Source organism: Gavia stellata, chromosome 22 (genome assembly GCF_030936135.1).
Source record: "Gavia stellata isolate bGavSte3 chromosome 22, bGavSte3.hap2, whole genome shotgun sequence".
NCBI classification, from domain to species: Eukaryota; Metazoa; Chordata; class Aves; order Gaviiformes; family Gaviidae; genus Gavia; species Gavia stellata.
The window spans coordinates 7730817-7749704 of record NC_082615.1 but is presented as its reverse complement, the minus strand read 5'-3'; the positions used below and the strand labels follow the sequence as shown (position 1 = coordinate 7749704).

At 37.4% G+C, this 18888-nt stretch overlaps 1 protein-coding gene across 4 annotated transcripts in view; it reads left to right on the top strand.

Annotated features, from left to right (window-relative positions):
- Nucleotides 1–18675, top strand: part of SPAG9 (sperm associated antigen 9) — a 60953-nt gene extending 42278 nt beyond the window's left edge. For 2 of the 4 annotated variants that reach the window (XM_059828361.1, XM_009809263.2), the window contains 18 exons: nt 57–187; nt 1426–1482; nt 2347–2520; nt 3224–3353; nt 3610–3702; nt 3984–4151; nt 4931–5102; nt 6215–6442; nt 6813–7008; nt 7879–8001; nt 8535–8615; nt 9122–9189; nt 10371–10519; nt 11682–11853; nt 12820–12933; nt 15614–15790; nt 16591–16728; nt 18532–18675. In XM_059828361.1, coding sequence (XP_059684344.1) covers nt 57–187; nt 1426–1482; nt 2347–2520; nt 3224–3353; nt 3610–3702; nt 3984–4151; nt 4931–5102; nt 6215–6442; nt 6813–7008; nt 7879–8001; nt 8535–8615; nt 9122–9189; nt 10371–10519; nt 11682–11853; nt 12820–12933; nt 15614–15790; nt 16591–16728; nt 18532–18647 — 2487 coding nt within the window. In that variant the 3' untranslated portion in view covers nt 18648–18675. Of the gene's footprint in view, nt 1–56; nt 188–1425; nt 1483–1611; nt 1624–2346; nt 2521–3223; nt 3354–3609; nt 3703–3983; nt 4152–4930; nt 5103–6214; nt 6443–6812; nt 7009–7878; nt 8002–8534; nt 8616–9121; nt 9190–10370; nt 10520–11681; nt 11854–12819; nt 12934–14700; nt 14740–15613; nt 15791–16590; nt 16729–18531 lie in introns of all 4 variants that reach the window. The other 2 variants (XM_059828362.1, XM_009809256.2) reach the window with 2 other exon arrangements.
- Nucleotides 18676–18888: the final 213 nt, after the last annotated feature.

Below are 18888 nucleotides of genomic sequence, written 5' to 3'. Positions count from 1 at the left end.
GCAAGGCCCTACTGTGCTCCTTTGTTCATCCTATGTTTGCTTTTTTGTGTGTTCAGAGTGATGTCCCCACCGCTCAGCGGAAGCGTTTTACTCGTGTTGAAATGGCCCGTGTTCTGATGGAAAGAAATCAGTATAAAGAGAGGTTGATGGAGCTTCAGGAAGCTGTCCGATGGACTGAGATGATAAGGTGAAAGGCTCTTTTAAAGTCTTTGATAGAGCTCCTTGGGTTTTGCAAGCTTTTGATTTTTAGCTGCAGAGCAATCTGGTCAGTAGTTTGAGGCCTTAATTGCCCTTCTGCTTGTCTCCCCACATGCCCCTGAATAAGTTTGTTTTAAAGTTAAGTTGTATGCACATATCTCATCAAAATGGATTCTTGGCGAGACCTCAGTAAGATGTGATACTTCATATAATGTGAAATAAGCATCCCTTGAAGAAATGTGTGTATTTCAAATTGGTTACAAAACTTGGTAATCATAAATAACACTAACTTGGAAAAATTACTGTGTGTATGCGTGCACATACCTTAAAGCAGTAGGCCCAGTTGTCAGCTGAGATGTCGAAACAGGATTAACATACAGTCTTCAGACTGAGCGTAATCCATGTGTAAGGACTTGGGTTGTTCAGGAAAAAACACAATTTTAAAACTGTGCAAGGTTTATTAAACATAAGCAAAAAAGATGGTCATCTGGTCTAATTTGCATCCTGAATATGGAGTTGTTTGGAAGGTATGATTTTAAAAACAAAAGTCTTCTGTCCCGGCCCTCAGCCCAGTTCGTTCTTGTCACATCCCCTAGCCGTGTCCGTGTCCAGAGGTGACAGTGTCATTTGGTGCTGCCTGCCAGTCAGGTACAACAGTGGCGTTTAAATTTTTCTGTGGTCCTCAATACCTGTGAGCCATTTTGACTCTGAGTCTGAGAGGAAAAATACATATTGCCAAGCAGATGTGGTTTGCTTTCCTGTAGCCATTTCTCCCGTAGAAATCCTCTGTTAATGCATCTATGGCTTCAGGAATGATCACTTTATCATTTATTTGCTGATGTGTTGAAGAATAAGAGGTCTTAAAATAAAAGGCAATGGTTAAAATATTAAAAAACAGGAGGCAGAATAATTGGTTTGCTGGTTTCTTCTAGATGTTTTCATTACAAAGTGTTACACAGACTTGTCTCTTCTGTCTGAAAAGCACTCACCAGTTGTGTTTGTGATGCAAATAAATGTGGATGATGTTTATTATGTAACTTCAGCTCATCTAGTGAGAATTTCAATATTGTACTCTCTTCGGAAGAGAAGTGGCGATGTGAAGGAACAGGCTTTAATACTTCCGATATGTTATCCTGTTTTTTTTAAATAAGAGTTACACACTGTTCCATTACCTTCTTTTTTTTTAATTAATGCTTACTCAGTAAATTTGGAATTCATTTCTTGTAGAGCATCAAGAGAAAATCCAGCCATGCAAGAAAAGAAGAGATCAAGCATTTGGCAGTTGTAAGTATTGAACCACAACTTGCTGGCAAAAAAAAAAAAAGACCCTAACCAATTAGCTGGTACATTTTTTATGTTAGCTAATTATCTTTTGGCAGATGAAAATGTTTTAACTGTTCTCTTGTTACCTAGCATGCCAGCTCGGTAAGACTGTTCTGAAGACAAAATGTATCGTAAGCTGCATCACATAGTGAATGGCTGTGCACTTTGTGAATTTAAATGCCAAAGTGCTGTAATTTTTTTTTCTAGCTGAATATGCACCAGAACTCTTGTGCTGGAAATTTTTCTGGGTTCTTTTTTATGATGAAAAATAGAAACTTGAATAGCTTGTGTGGATTGCAATTTATTTCTGCTTCCTTTTCCTCTATGAAGTATGGCTTACTGATTGTTAAATTTTCCTTTCTAACTTCAAGCTCTTTAAATCTAAACCAGTGTTATTCACAAGAAGATATTTGTCAAATAATCCTTTTGATGTTGTGGTTTAGTGATAACTATTCTATGTTTTAGCCTAGAAAATGGTGGGGGTTTTAAATTGCTTTGTGCATGAATAACATGCTTCATAAAACTGTCTTCCAGGTGTGATGTTCATAGCTTAATTTTGTTGGTTCCCTGTAGGTGTTCATTCAAGATGAAGATCCCATTAATTTGATAAACAAATGGGATAATAATTCTTTAACAAGTTTTCTTACTGGCATGAGTTTCTGTGCTTTGAGAGTGTTGCTGAGTGTGGTGGCTGCTGCTATGTGGGCTCCAGTTTCTTAGTCTAACTGCCTTGAGCAGGCTAGCATATGCAGTGTTTTGCCTGCATAGTCAAATTGGATGTATCTTACAAATCTTAACTCTCATCTTTCTTTTTTTTTCTTCTAGTTTTAGCAGGCTCTTCAGTTCATCTAGCAATACAGCTAAGAAACCGGAACCTCCTGTCAATGTTAAATATAATGCTCCAACCTCGCATATTACTCCATCAGTCAAGAAGAGAAGCAGCACTTTATCTCAATTACCTAGTGACAAATCTAAAGCCTTTGAATTCCTCAGTGAAGAGTAAGTAATTTTGGTTTTATAATACTAGTATGATCTATCATGTATTTACTCTTTTAATCCTCTGAGATAAATAGCGTGCTGCTAAGTGAAGTATAATGTTCTCCTGAAGTGAATGTTGATACATAAGAAATCAACATAGTGCAGACTGAAATGCACAGCAGTGGATGAGGATTCTGGGTGCCTGGCAGTAGTATTCTGGTTGGCAAATACCACTGCCTTTCTTAAAAGTGCATTTAGGCACAGGAGGCAGCGCTTGGTACACTTTTATATGCAAGTGTTGTAGCTAAACAAAACTGTACAGATACTTTCACTTTAAGTTCAATGGGAAAATAGAACAGCGTGAGTCAGGCTAACAGATATCTGTAATTATTTTTTTTTTCTCCTGTGCTTCTTTTTGGCAATATATCCTTTTGGTTTACAACTTTTAGAGCTAATAGACATACGTAACCCAAGTTAATTTTCTTTAACGATACTGACAACAGACTTTCTGGTTTTGCCTGTCTTTCACAGGTACCTTAGAAATAGCCCACAGGAAACCCATTGTTCTATAGGTGATGTGTGAAAAACTGAAAAACCAGTGATCTCTTTGGTAACCCAGTGCTTCCACAGAGATCTTGTCTATTGAGTTTAATAGCAACTCCCATTACACAAAGAATTGTAAAGAGCATAAATAACAGGTTCTTTAATAATGATTCTTCCCTAGAACTGAAGCCAGTTTAGCCTCACGCAGAGAGCAGAAGAGAGAGCAGTATCGCCAAGTGAAAGCACATGTTCAGAAGGAGGATGGTAGAGTGCAAGCATTTGGCTGGAGTCTACCTCAGAAGTACAAACAGGTATTATGTTTATGTTTTCAAATGTAGTGGTAACAACTTAATGTTTTGTGAAACTTGAACAGAGTAGAATTTCACAGCTTGTGTTTGAGTGATTCCAGCATTTTTGTTGAACTTCTGCAGTTAAAAGAGTCTTTCTAAGGAAAACCACAATGCAAAACTCTTAATCATGTTTAACAAAGTCTGATCAACTGATTCCAAAGACTGTAAACCTCTTTTAAAGGGGAAAGATTTTCTGTTGTTTTTTTTTTTTCCTTAGGTGGCAAATGGTGGCCAGGGTGACAATAAGATGAAGAACTTGCCTGTACCTGTTTACCTGAGACCTCTAGATGAGAAGGATACCTCTATGAAGGTAGGATATTGGCAGCGATGATATAGAGATTTGGACAACCTATAGCTTGAATATTTTTATTTTAGACTCAATTATTTTCTTTATGAAATAAAGTTTTTTCTTTTTAAAGTATAGGTGAGTCAGAATTTAAGCTTCAGTAGAAATGTACGTGACTTTAATTTTAAAGTCCTTAAAACGGACTGCAGATATATAATAATTTTGATATTACTTAGCATATTTAACAAGGGGTGTGGGTTTTTTTAGTTTAACATTTTAAGTAAAGTATTTATTTTTCTTTCAAGCTGTGGTGTGCTGTAGGAGTAAACCTATCAGGAGGGAAAACACGAGATGGCGGGTCTGTGGTTGGTGCTAGTGTATTCTACAATGATGTGACTGGTATGGACGCAGATGGCAACAAGCAGCAAACAGGATCTCAAAGTAGCTTAGACAGACTAGACCAAGAGCTCAAGGTACGATCATAGTAAGGCATGTTAAATAGTTTATATAGTTAAACATCTTTACTGTATATCTGTAGATTAAGAATATATTTTGTAATTGGGTTTATTGGTAATGCATAAATTTTTCTTGAGTAGTCATCAACCCAGGATATTTGGGTTACTTAATCCAACTACAAAAATACTGTGATTTTCCTGTGTGCCAGCTTGTTGGCAAATCTGAGGAGCAAATCAATTTTACGTCAAAATGATGCACTGTTTATACTAGTGCTGCCTGCTTTAAAAAACATTTGAGACAGAATTGCTCATGTTCTGACTACCATTTAAAAAAAGGTTTTTAGGTGTCTGTGCCATTGTTTAAAAATGTGTTAGTCTTCATGTTTTCATGAAGAAGCAACGAATAGAATTCATACTAAGGGCATAAAAACAAAGGCTTAATTTTGAAGTGCTTTGGGACATGGCATTAATCTGTGGCAATATTCAGTAATGGTAGCTGGCACGTAAATAGTATTCTTATGTGGCTTTATACTTGTCTTAACTGTATAATTGTGCAGTATAATTTTCTATAGTTTCCTACACAAGTATGAAATAATAGGCGCTTTTACAAAGAGACATAAATACATAGAGAACAAGTAAATACGTATTTATAATGGCATTAAAGATATTTAACTTATCAACTACAGAAACATACATAAATATGCAATAATGTAAGAACATACACAATCAAAGGCAATAGTTCTATTCTTGTCCCCCTTCCTGTTGCTCACTTCTGTTCTGCCTTTATTCTCCTTCAGGACCAGCAGAAGGAGCTGAAACATCAGGAAGAATTATCCAGTCTAGTTTGGATCTGTACTAGCACACATTCTGCTACAAAAGTTATCATTATTGATGCTAATCAACCAGGAAATATTCTGGACAGTTTTATTGTTTGCAATTCTCATGTGCTTTGTATTGCTAGTGTACCAGGTAAAGAATTGTGATGGTTTCGCTCCTGCTTTAACTGTATTTTATTCTTATTTTCTTATGCAGTGAAAAACCAAAGATTTGTTAATTAGTGTGATAAAATGTTACTGTAACACAGCAATAAAAAGTGTTTAGTTGGAGGGAAGGCTATTGTATTTCTACTCTACTGTTCTGCTCCTCAGTTGGCTCTTGACCTAAATTAACCCGAAGGTAGAGAGACATCAGTAACCAGGAACAAGTGTTTTGTCTGCTGTATTATGAATTGTGCAATAGTGCCAATGTTTGATGGAACTGTGAACATCACAAAAGAAAAATATGTTGGCTTTTTAGACCCCTTCAGCCTCTTGAAGATAACTAGCAAGTCTTGGAGCTTCCTGTAGAGGGAATCCTTGTTACATTGAGAGTGTACGTGGATAGTGTACTGAGGGAAGCTTAATAGGAGGATAATATGATTCTGGAGAAGAACTAATTGTGCTTTTGGATTTCTTGTTTCTTGGCTTACACTTACAGAATTCTGTAGCACTAGTTCTAGTGAAGTAGTTTTGTTTAATAAGCTTAGAAGAAATCTGTTTCCAGTGAAGTTTTAGGTTTTGCTCCATTGAAACTATGTATAACTTGTAAAATCAAAACAGCATAAAGTATAGTAAAACACAATTAAAAATTTCAAGAAACCAAGAATAATATTTTATGTCTTAAAAGTATTTGAGAGGGTTGTACGAGAGAAAGCAGCTTTTGTTCCAGAACGAAGGATCTGTTGCAGTTAAATTTTTCATGAAGATGTAGATAGGTACCCCTGCCTATATGCACTGTTATGAAATCTAATTTTAATGGAAAATTTATTTGAAGTAGAAATAAAATAGGGAACACTGCAAGTTGAAATATGGCATATGACATTCAGATGTGTAGCATGTGTAGATACTGCTTTTGCTACTGAGCTTAGTGATTGCATCTTCAATGTCTGCTGATCGTGTTAAAATAAGCTTGCTAGATAGGTATCTGCCTGTTAAATCTCAGTTGCTGGAGAGTTCATTCAGTTTGAAGCTTAGGTTTTTATTAGATAGAAAGGTGATTCACCTTTATCCCTACGAGAAACATGTGAGTTTAATCTCTTTCAGGGGCAAGGGAAACAGACTACCCTGCAGGAGAAGAAGGGTCTCAAGAAACAGATCCCAGTCAAATGGACAAGTCATCTCTGTGTGGAAGTGTGACTAGCAACAGCTCTGCAGAAACCGATAGCTTGCTGGGAGGAATAACAGTGGTTGGCTGTACTGCAGAAGGTATCACAGGAGCACCTGTAGCTCATGATGCAAACGGTGGCTCACCAATGGCAGATAAACAGTCAGGTATGAAAATCTTACAAGCATGCCAGGGATGGCCAAACACCATTTGATGTAACTGAGAAATAAATGCTGCAAGTATTTAATGTAATAGCTTGTCTGTAAGTGGTGATAACATAAAACAAGTACTCTGTGGGAAATGGCCTATAAATCTGACATATTTGCATAGTATATTTGTAGCTGAGATCTTTGTGGAGGTGATACTAAATGGGTATAGACAATTGCTTCTTTCAGATACTACTTTTTTTTATAGAAAATCTGGATTGTGACTGTCTGGTTATTACAGCTATTCACTTAAGTATCAAGTTCTGGCTGTTTTAAACAATTGAGGATTCTCTTGCAGTTGTAAAATTTTTTCAATTTTTTTGTTCCGTAGATGTTGCAACTGAAAGTAATTCAGTGGATGAGAACATTCCAACAGCAGAGGAGGCAACAGAAGCAACAGAAGTCAATGCAGGGACAGGAGAAGACACAGCTGATATTGCACAAACTGGAGTCTACACAGAGCATGTCTTCACAGACCCTCTGGGAGTGCAGAATACAACTGAGGCATCTCCAGTGTACCAGCCTAGGTACATAGTCAACCATCATACCTCTTCAAATGTATTTAAAAAGAAAAATATAATGTTTGCAGGAACACAACATGGGGACAAAACTCCTGCTTATTTTCTTAAGTATGTTGAGCTTTATGTAAGGATTCTTGGTACAAGACACTCTACGCTTTGCTTGCCTGAAAGGGTCACCTGTGTACAAAGAGTCTTTTGTCTGTGAACTCATATGCCTTGAGTACAGACACCTCCAGAATGGAGCAGTGAGCGTCTACCAGTTTGTCACAAAGTCCTCTCACAGGCTTCATGTGAATGACGCTGATGTAGAGATGCCCATTTAAATTCCTTGTTTTGATGTCAAAATAAATAAGGATTACATTCCTTTCTTACAATCAACTTATCATTTAAATGTATGTTTCTTTTCTTAGAATAGTCAATCTGTGAGTAGTTACAGGAGTGGAGAAGCAGCTTGAAAGTAATCAGTGTTTCAAATTATTACATGTTTTAAATCTTCAGGAATCTTCACTTTCCACATATAGGCAAAAATGTATCATGGGGAGGTCAGGGCATTACAGCCTTTTTGTAAGTGTTTTTCTTAGCATGTGTCTCTGGTGTTGTGCCTTTTCTTCTGCTGTTCCCCAGAGATATCAGTAATACTGACAGGCTTGAATGGAACCTAAATTTACTTGTACAGGTAAATGTCCACTTGAAGTTCATTGTTACTGAGATTTTCGTCTGTATCACTGTACTTTCATGCACAGTTACTGGGTTTTTTTAAATACCTTACGTACTTCAAAAGCCAGTATAGAAGCTAGCAGCAATCAAGTAAATACCTAGGTTATAGTCTGAGTAATCTGTGCACTTTATTCAATGTATTTTAACTGCTTTTTTTAGTACTGAGTCAGAGTTATATAAAGACGTTGCAGTTTTGCCAAATGAACAAGATCTAGTGAGAGAAGAAGCACAGAAAATGAGTAGCCTTTTACCGACAATGTGGCTTGGAGCACAGAATGGATGGTAAGAAAATGCTAATCTTGTTAAATTTAATCGGAAAAATTATTTTAAACTTGCTTCTTGTGCCTACAGGCTGATGACTGACTGTTTCAAGTCAAGATTAAGTGCAGGAAGCCCTCAAGAGAGCCTAAACTTTGTACACTTTGCTACGTTTAGGCATTACTGAATTCAAAGGAAGTATTGTAGGTGATTAGTAAGGTCTTCTTGGCAAATAACACTTTTATCTGTGGAAAAGTTGTTTGGTTTTTTGTAGTGAAAGAAATTGTTATGGTCTGACAATTCCATAATTTTCAATATTTTATTATGCTAGAAAGATATATTGCCCTTTTTACTGCAGATGTGTCTGCAAAGGAGTTCGTAATGTTTAGGCGTCTGAAAAACAATTTTGCCTGCTTTCAGTCTATATGTAGTTTTCAGTAAAAGATGAAAACTTACTTTCCCTTTAATTGTTGATTTCAGTTATAGGGGGTTTGCCTTTTTTCCTGTCTGGTAGACATTTTTTAGTGCTTTTAATCCCTCCTGATTTGTCTTTGCAGCCTGTATGTTCATTCGTCAGTGGCCCAGTGGAGGAAATGTGTTCATGCCATTAAACTTAAAGATTCTATTCTCAGTATTGTGTAAGTCCTGAAAGAATGTCATGTAAATCATAATGAACTTTTGTTAAAATACTTGCAAAGTAGTTTTATATTTCCTCCTCAGATATTGGGAATGTCAGTTGCCATAAATGCATGCATATTCTTTGAGGGGCAGTGGAAATCATTTGGGAAGTAAGAAAAATAAAAGGAATCTTGTATCTGTTGGAAATACTATAGCTCAAATGATGAGCTCTAGCTGTATACTTGGTATTCTTGGTAACTATACACTCAGAGTTATAGGTTGTTATCCTTGATGTTTTCTTCAGGCATTGTAACTAGATGTATTTTAAGCGTTCTTGACTGGATTTTGACGCCTGTTTACTGTCCCCTCTCTTGAGCTATATTGTAGAAATCAGAACACTAGGGCTGAAGTGAATATAAAACATACGCTGAAATATAAAACGTTTATACCTTACTTTAAACTTGCAGTTAGAGAAATGCAGTCTAATGGTGTATATTCTTGTGCCTCCTTTTGTTTTTTTCCCCAGACATGTAAAAGGAATAGTATTAGTTGCACTAGCTGATGGAACACTAGCAATATTTCACCGAGGAGTTGGTAAGCATTCTATTAGATCTTGAAACCGGTGAAGCTGTACCAGTATTTAGGAATTTGTCTTGAGAAATCCTTCTAGTATTTCAGTTGCGGTTTCAAGTACCATTTTTGCACTGTACTGGTGCATTCCTGGAATTTTTTTCCCACTCTGAGAAGGAGGAGAATGGGATATGTCTGAGCTAAATAGTGAAAAGACAGTTGATAAAGTCCACTTTGACCATCATCTCTTTTGCTTTTTCATCATGCTCAATAGTCATGTCTTCTGTTTTGTTATTAGTGTTAATAATTGTCTGTGGCCAAGTCCTTCAATGAGAATTTTGTAAGCATCCCTTCAGAATTTCTGCCCAAACCACTCCTGGACAAAAGCTTCATTCTTCAGCCTCCAGAATAAGAACCTGGAGGGGAAGGTCTTACTATGAGTAACTGGAACTTATCTGTTGGCCTGTTTCCACATTCCCTATTCATTTGTTCTTTTCCTTGTGGAGTTTAAATACCTGTGCTCAGCGTTTAGAAGAATTAAAGGTTGCACAGCACTAATGCAAATATTGGGAAGGATGCATCTGGGATGAAGTTGTTATGTTCTTAGTGTGGGAGTGTTTTTTAAACTCAAATGCTAGTGGCTTACAGTCCTTAAGGATCTCGAGTAAATATCAGTGATGGTCTGCGGCTTAGCTCAGTCTACAGAAGAATTTTACTTGGTGTTGAAGGACCAAATTTAGTGTGCTTTTAGTGGATTTCAGGTGCTTTTTTTAAGATCTTGCAGCATGTTTAAAAAATATCTTGATGCACTGGCCAACATTTCTGTGTTCAGTCAAACAGCAAGTGCCTAGTGGTGTGTGGGTAGTTGCTTGTTGTAATGTATACTGATGCCTATCCAAGTAAAGCATTTAGCACTAGGTAACTTGCTGCTTTTAAAAATATTTTGACATATTTTGAACATAGTCACTGTACAACCTTATTAAATAAAAACAAAGTAGCATTTGGGATGTTGGTAGTTCATATAACTGCTTGGGTTTTTTTTAAAATGAGGAGCCTAGCCATAAATTTGTATTGACTTATCCAGATTATTATAGTGCTTTTAAAAAATTAGACTGTTAAGATATTTGCCTGTACTTTTAAATGATTTTTAAACTCGTAGGAACCTATGCTTTGCTTTGTTTTTTCTTTTCCTTCTGTTTTTAAAGATGGTCAGTGGGATCTGACGAATTATCACCTCTTAGACCTGGGCCGGCCGCATCATTCGATAAGGTGCATGACAGTGGTACATGACAAAGTCTGGTGTGGCTACAGGAACAAAATCTATGTTGTTCAACCAAAGGCCATGAAAATAGAGGCAAGTTAAAATGACATTTAAAATAATTAAATGTTATGTTTTAACGCCATCTCATGCTCCAGCTCAAACTCCAGAGTAACTCCAGAAAACAGTTATTTGTTCATCAGTACAGAAACAAGCAGCCAAACAAATTTGTCTTGGGAAATACTATTACATTTTTCTTAAGATGTTTTCAATGTTTTGGAAGATTTTAAGCCATGATGAGACAGTTCTTATTTATTGAAACCAATTTTTGGGGGGGTTAGTTCTCCACTTCTAGCTGGCCAGGAACTGGAAAGTATCCTTGTGCAGAGCTTGTAAGGCTAGCTCCCAGCTTATTCTCTACATGCATGCCTCATTGTGTTCTCCACCCACCTGTAACCTTCTCTATAATCGGTCTTTGCATACTTCAGAGGTTTGTAACTGTTAACCTTGAATGTACTCTCCCTCCAGTTATAGAATAGTTTGTTTATATAAGGTGTGTAAGCTGGTGTTTCTGCAGTGTTATATGTGTACCTGGACGTATCAAGTTCAGAAAGTGGGTAAGGCTTCTGAAAGCCATTAGCATTATTAATACTTCAGCTTCTGCTAATTGGCCTGACATATGGGCCAGACCTTTTCAGGGTGACTGCTCAGCTCTTCTGAAAATATCAAGCACCCAATTAATAATCTATTTTTGTGAAGACTATATGTATGGGAAAACTGAAATGAAAGAATTCATACAACAGTGAAATTAATTGTTTTCCTGGTGGATAGCGTGTATTTTGCACGGGTGTGTTTGTATGCAAGAGCAAGGCTTGACATAACTGGGAAGAAAACCACTTTTTGAGCATATGTATCTTGTGCTGTGACAGGAGGACCTCGTACCAAAAAGGCTCCAGGTTAAATGGAGGCAGAAGCCAGAGTAGACTGGGATATGATATGTAAATGAAGACATGGTAGGAAACTATGGCTTTGAGATCGCACTCCAGGGAAGGGAATTGGCATTTTTTACTATTACTTTACCAGCATCATATGGTAATTGTAACTAAGCTAAACACTGTATCTGCTAGTGATCTTGCAAATCAGAGTGTCATCGCTGACTTAAGAAAATTGATGTTATTGACAGTGTAAGAGTAACAGAGAAGTCTTTCTTACTCTTTCCTTTGTTTCATCTTCTTATTTAAAATCCAATCTTTCATAGAAGTCATTTGATGCACACCCAAGAAGAGAAAGCCAAGTGAGACAGCTGGCATGGGTGGGTGATGGGGTATGGGTGTCTATTCGTTTGGACTCCACCCTGCGTCTCTATCACGCGCACACGTATCAGCATCTACAAGATGTGGACATTGAACCTTATGTAAGCAAAATGCTAGGTAAGTTGATAAGAAAAACTGTTGTATTCTTACACCTCTTGCTGTCTGGAGCTTTCTTTTCCTGTTATGGATCAGGTAATTCTCACTGCAAACTAGGGGAAAGGGTGGGTGCAAGGCTAGTCAAATCCTGTTTGTGAAAACTTGAATCTGGAAGTTGAAGCCTAAGTCAGTCTGTAAAGCATGGTGAGGATAATAGGTCTTCTGATACAGTCTGTTGATCCTACCTGGTGTCTAAGGTGTCCCTAAAAACTCAGAACTAATGAGGAAAATGGTGGTTGGGTTGGGCAGGCATCAATAGAGACACTAATAGCTTTTTCTTTTTTACTGTACTGATGCTTTTTTCAAATCTAAAAGTGGGAAGAATCCAGTACTTGCCTGGAAAATTGCCCCTTTTTCAAGAAAATATAAATGCAAAATAGCAAATTTTTATTTCTACTGAAGCTAATAAGCTTTCTGATTTTTTTTTTGTTTGTTTCATTAATATTTATATAAGAGCACCTACGTAACACAACAAATACAGGTAATTGGGCCATGGGAAATCCTTCACAAGTAACTACTGTGCCATTGCGCTTAGCTGGTCAGCCTTCTTCCGCTCCCCTCATAGTGCTAATGGATGAGAAACCATTATCTTACATCTGTAAACTCACTTTTTTTGTTTGAAAAGCTGCCCTGGTGCTGTAAGCCCCAAAAGATTTTATTGTGCAGCATTGTGGAGCTGTTATACCTTTTGTGCTTTCTCAGTTAATATAAGTCTCTTTCTGTATAGGTTCACAACTTAATTAACAGAATGTTTTAGCCTTTTAGGCTATCTTTATAACTTAAATGTATTCCTCTACCTTGTTTCTGTTTGAAGTGGGAGGGAATTACTTGTCCGCATGGTTTGGGAGTCGGAGTTAAGATTCTCTGTTATGGAACTAAAATTATTCTTGCTCATAATTTTTGATGAAAAGCATCTTTTGTTTTTAGGTACTGGTAAACTGGGATTCTCATTTGTGAGAATCACAGCTCTTATGGTGTCTTGTAATCGTTTATGGGTAGGAACAGGAAATGGTGTCATCATCTCCATTCCATTAACAGAAAGTAAGTAACATATAAATGAATAGCACTGTGCAATATGCTGTAGACAGAAAAAGAGAATATTAAACACCATTCAGATGCTTGCTAATGGATAGAAAGCTTTACTGCTGGGTCTGAATCTTTCAGGTTTGTAACAGATTGGGCCTGTGCGATGTTTAGCACCTCATCTGTGTACATGGTTACAATTACTCTGAGCAAAAAAGTGCCTCTCCAAAATCTCCTGTACTTCAGTTTGAACAGAGTTGCTGTGGCTTGAATGAAAGAGACACTTTGAAGCCTTAGAGGTGTTACGAGCATTAGCAGCACTTACAGAAGTTTATTGCTTTTAAGAAATGGCTTTAGTTTTCTAATTAATGTTATTTTTGATGGCCATATGATCGTCAAAGTAGATTTTTGTTTGATTTGAGCAAGTTGGTATTGTTGCTACTACAATTTGATTGGCTTTAGTTCTTGAGAATTAATCACAAAGCTGGTATAAAGGACTGGGACAGCAGTAGTACCAGCTGCTTTAAAGGGCATGTTCAAAATTATAGGAGTTGTAAACAAATTCTACAAATAAGGCACTAACTTCTATATAAAATTCCAATGATGCAAATCCAGATATCTGCCTAATAACAGACCCCAAACTCTTGTCATAGGCTGAAACTACTTGGGGGTGGGAGAGGGAGCATTCAGACATGGGCAGTTGAACCTCGGGAGAAGGGAACAGTCCAGTTCAATGGCAAAACAAATCCTAGATAGGTAAAGCTTGGGAAGAATCTATGTGTAAATTGATTGCATTTAAAACAACAAAGAAAACCCCCAAGACTTGTGCTTGAGACTAATGTTAAACACATGGACAGAAGTTTCAGAAAATAAAATACAGAACTTTGATAGTCCTACTTATACTGTTGTTATATAGAAAGTAGTACAGTCTGACAGGTGAAATTTTAGGGTGATTTAATAGTAAAAACTCTTCATGTTGTATCTGCTTTGTTGAACAGCGCATACATGCATTGTTTCTCATACTGTTCCATTACATTGTCCATCCATTCAGTAAATGTCTTTTTTTGCCTTGCATGAATGTACTAAGGAAGGACAGACTTCCTATCATGAATTTGAAATAGTTGAAATCATGCTTTCAAAAATTATAGCTCTTAATTTGCACCAAGCTTAATTTAATGTTTCCAGAGGAGTTTGTTGTTTTAAAACAGTAGTGAACATGAAAAAATCCCTATTAAAGCTATTCAATTTAATTTCAGTTCTGTTAGTTGTTCATGAATCAGAACAACCATTTGTGGGTAGCCTGGTAGTGGGTTTGAGAACCCGTGTTACAAGTATTCGTGGCTTTCAAAAACAGTTGCAACCTTGCATAAGCAATTGCATATCTCAGTTCCCTGGGTCTCAGTAGCAGGGCATCTTTGAGATCTGTAGATGATGTTTTGAAAGGACACTTGAAAACAAAAGTTGTTACATATTATTTTGGTAGCCTCCTGCCAAGGAAGGAGAGAAAGGGGAAACGTTGCTAATCAATAATAAGCTTTATAGCAATAAAGCACGTGAAAGTGGCTGTGCTTTCGTTGTCCATTTTGTGCTGAAACTTCTATAACAAGATGCTGTTCTTTGTGACTTTTTATTGAATCTTCTGTAATTAGGTATTTACTGTTTTTAGGAGCTAAAATTTTAAGCTCTACCTTATCAAAAACCAAAATATGAGTGGTGGGTTCTCATTAATCCTTCTCCTCTACTGTCATACCTATCCATTTCCCCTTTCCTCCTTTCTCACTTTAGCTGTAATCCTCCACCAGGGACGTTTACTGGGGCTGAGGGGTAAGTGCAGATCCTGAACAAAAAATCTATTTTCAGGCTTCTAATAGCCACTTCGAGGCTGTTTCCCACTCCTTATAGATTTACCCTTTGTATGTTCCTAAATGTTTTTCCACTTGCAGTTACTGCATTGCAGCAGTTTTATGTTTGCTAAATGGCCACCAATCTGCTCAGCAGTTTAGTGTATCATCCTGTGTTGCAGCTGAACTTTCATACAGACTTTGTTTTTCTTCCAGCCAGTGTGATACCATATCTTATAACTTCGTCATTAATCCACATCATTTACTGTCTTGTTACAAATCACTGTTTCTTTCACTCCTTTGATAGTCTTTTGGAATGGAGATGGCTTGTATGTCTAGCATGAGTACTTCTCTGTTTTTAATGGATTTTAAAACTTCTCAGTAAAAACTAGATGTAGAATTATAATAGGGTAGCTCCTTCATGCCCACAGGTGGCTATTTTTAGAGAATTTTTGCTGGCAAGGGGATACCCTATGATTAGTTGGAATGAAACTGTCTTTAATTCTATGTTTAAGTATATTGAATTTGCTCATACTGAAACACATTAGAGCTACTTATTTTCTATGAAAGATACAGTCCTTTCACAAATTTTTTTTTCCAAAAGTAGGATATTAAAATCTGGTGTTTATGCTAGACTAATAAGAATCCTGCTCCATTTTCTGATGTACTTAAAATAACGAAGCATGCAATCTTTTTTCTTTCCAGCTCTGTCTTGAATTGGCATTGCTGCCCTCCTGTTTCATTTTTATCTAAGTTGGCTTTAGCTTTTAGATGATACCATAAGGTTTCTTAATAAATACCATTTCTGTCATTTGTATTTTCAAGTAGAAAACATGTCTTTTTTTTTTTTTTTACAGCTAATAAAGCAGCAGCAGGCTCCGGAAACCGTCCGGGGAGTGTAATACGTGTATATGGCGATGAAAACAGTGACAAAGTGACTCCAGGAACATTCATACCGTATTGTTCAATGGCACACGCGCAGCTTTGCTTCCATGGGCACCGTGATGCTGTTAAATTCTTTGTTGCTGTACCTGGTGAGGTTTTATTACCATTCTTCAAATGAAGTTTCTTTTTCACCCTTATTTACTTAGTTAAACATAGCGTTTAGGCAAAGATAGCAAGTGTATGAAATTGTACATTCAGAAGCAATTTATTATATTTTATGTACAAGACTTGTCTGATTCCTAAGTGCAGTATTGTTTAATGGGAGGAAAAGGGTTTGGTCACAAAGGAAGAAGTGCTTGGCTTCCATCTGGGAAAAAGGTACTGTGGTAAGTGAGTACTTGCCTATTAAGAAGGCATTCAACTGCTAATTGATGTAAGGTCCTATTTAAGAGTCTGACATCCTGCAGGAAGGATGAGCTACTGAGGGAGAAGCCCCCAAAGCAAAGAATCTCAGCTGGGAAAAGCTAAGAGTTTCCTAGAAGCTGCAGTGCTGATTGAATACCCTCTTGTGCTTCTATGCATCTTGTGTGCTGGAAGTAAATGACAGAAGTTTGCTTAGTGGGCTGACATGTGCTGAATCATTTCAGTTGTGTGTCTGAAAGTCTTTAAGTCTGTTTCAATGTCATCCTCTAGATGTGCATGCCTGTGCTGTGAAATCTGTCAAGAGGCATTTAATTCTCTGATTTCCATTGAACTGACCTGAACAGATTCTTCGTCTCTTTAGAGAGATGAAATCGGAGCAAAGCTAGCTTTCTGTCCCTTGCTGAAGAGATACTAGAATCCAAAGTTAAGTTCATCCTTAGGCATTAAGTATGTCATCCAATGACCAAATACAGATGGTATTATTCTGTGAGATGTGGCCTGAAAGTGTATTCTGTTTTTAATCCAGGTCAGGTTGTTTGCCCACAGAGTAGTGGTGGAACAGAGCTAACAGCTGATAAACCAGTCCAAGAGTCCATCAACCAGAGTCCCTTAAAATCGATGCTGGTGATAAGTGGTGGAGAAGGATATATTGACTTCAGAATGGGTAAGAAATACTGAGCTTAAAATCAGTTGTAACCTCGTCATACTGAAAGGTCATTAACCATATAATAACTTCCGCTGTGATTGCAGAGTGCATTTGTGTGGTCAGTCAGCGGATAGTCTTTACTAAGCAGGTGTGAGGATAGAAGTATCTCTGTTCTCCCCAACATAAACCTTCAGCTTACTCTTCTCCTCCCGATAAGCCATGACCTCTGAGTTGACTGTGTAAAAAGGTTTATTTGAAACTCTGCTTTGGAGTCATGTACTGCCTTACCACTTATGCGTTCAGTCTTACTTTGACAGGTTAATCTACTATCTCAAACTGCTGGAAAATAATGTCCTTAGTTACTTAAATATGCAGACTGACTACAAAAAAGTAGTTTACTGTTATCTTTGCATGTCCTTCTTATTTTGATCACTGCTTTTTTTGGATAGTGTGTTTGCATGATGTAGCCCATAAAAGATTGCTTGTGTAAACATTTTCTTTATTGAAACTGTTGGGGAAATATAACAAAATGAGAGTGGTTATGGTTCTGTGCTTAGAATCTGCAGCTGGAGACCTTGCCGAAAAGTGCTTAAAAAGGAAGCACAACTCCTAGACCTGTTTTTGACCTTTTGCCTAAATCTGTCTGTAGTGTTTTTCAAAAACAAACAACAAAAAACCCCACAAAAACCACTACAAAGAAAAACCCATGAAGGCCAGCCCAAATTCTGTCATCCCACTAGTCAATGACAAGCAAGTTCCTGCTGGTAACCCCGGTGGAGTTACGCAGGAGGCAGGACTTGAGGCAATTCTGTGCCACACTGCAGTCAGTACTAAAAACTCTGCACTTACTGCAAGCAAGCTGGTATAGCCACATACCGAATGCGTGTTTTGCTGTCCTTGTGGCATGATGCAAAGCCGTGAACTTAAGCGTCAGTACTGTAGCTGCATTAGCTCAGCCATTACCACATTAGTGCAGCAAACTGGCTCAAGAGGAAGTTCGGGCTATTCTGTGTTTAGCTTCCTCAGTCCTCCAAAGTAGTCTAACCAGAAAACCAGCCAAACTGTGACTTGAAACCTTCCTGAAGTTGTAGGTCAGTTCCCATTTTATCTGATTAAACTGACTTTTTTCTGTACCACAAGACTGCCTCTGTATTGATGTGTATTACTGTCTACGTGCAGTTTTGTTTAATGCTTGGTCTGTCACCTTTGATCCAAGTCAGCTCATGTCACCAGGAGTTTAGAAGCAGTTACAAAAGTGCTCTTCTCTTTTGAAGAGCAATAATGGAGAATAGGCTTAAGGCTGTCTTGTGCCAGTACGTGGCAGAGTTGTGACAAGCTACGATAACTGGAACAAGAGGAAGGAGGTTCAATGTTGCATTGCGCTCAATTACTGCTCTTATTTCCAGAGCACTTTTATATGGATTATGTGTTTATGCTAGCACACTTTCTCGTAGCATAAGCATCTCCATTTCTGCCTGGGAGGTACTACAAGTTTGCAAATTAGGAGGTTGTTTCTCTGCCTTAAAGAGTTTTAAATAATGAAATGTGTAGAATATGGATACTTACAAAACTGCGGTTAATTTTTGGGGCTAGAACTGAAGAATACGACCATCAGAATACCAGGTTCTGAAATCACTATGCAACAGACTTTCGGTTTGTAATGTGTATATTCACTGTCTTGAATATGCTTTTATATGAGCATATGTCAACTACTGTCTTTTATAGTGTTTTTCTTGTAAACCTAGATGCCACTTGTCGTGCTCCATTTGGTGTTAATACTGTTTTTTATTGTCTGCCTGAATCAAAGCTGTTGTTTTTCAGGTGATGAAGGTGGAGAATCTGAACTCCTTGGAGAAGCTCTGCAACTTGAACCTTCTGTAGCCAAAGCTGAGAGGAGTCACTTGATAGTGTGGCAAGTAATGTGTGGCAGTGAGTGAGCCTGTAGGATGCAGCTGGAGACCTTAAAAAAAAAAAAGAAAAAAAAAGAAAAAAAAAGGAAAAAAGCGCTTCTGCATGGGTTTTTTTTATTTTGTGAAACCTGTTTCACTACATGATGTTGAAGCATTTCTTTGCTGTTTAACTTTATATTGCAAATCTGTCATACCTTTAACTATACAGGAATTAGCTTGTGCTGTTTTACTGCACCCGTGTTACATGGAACAGTATAATGAAATCAGA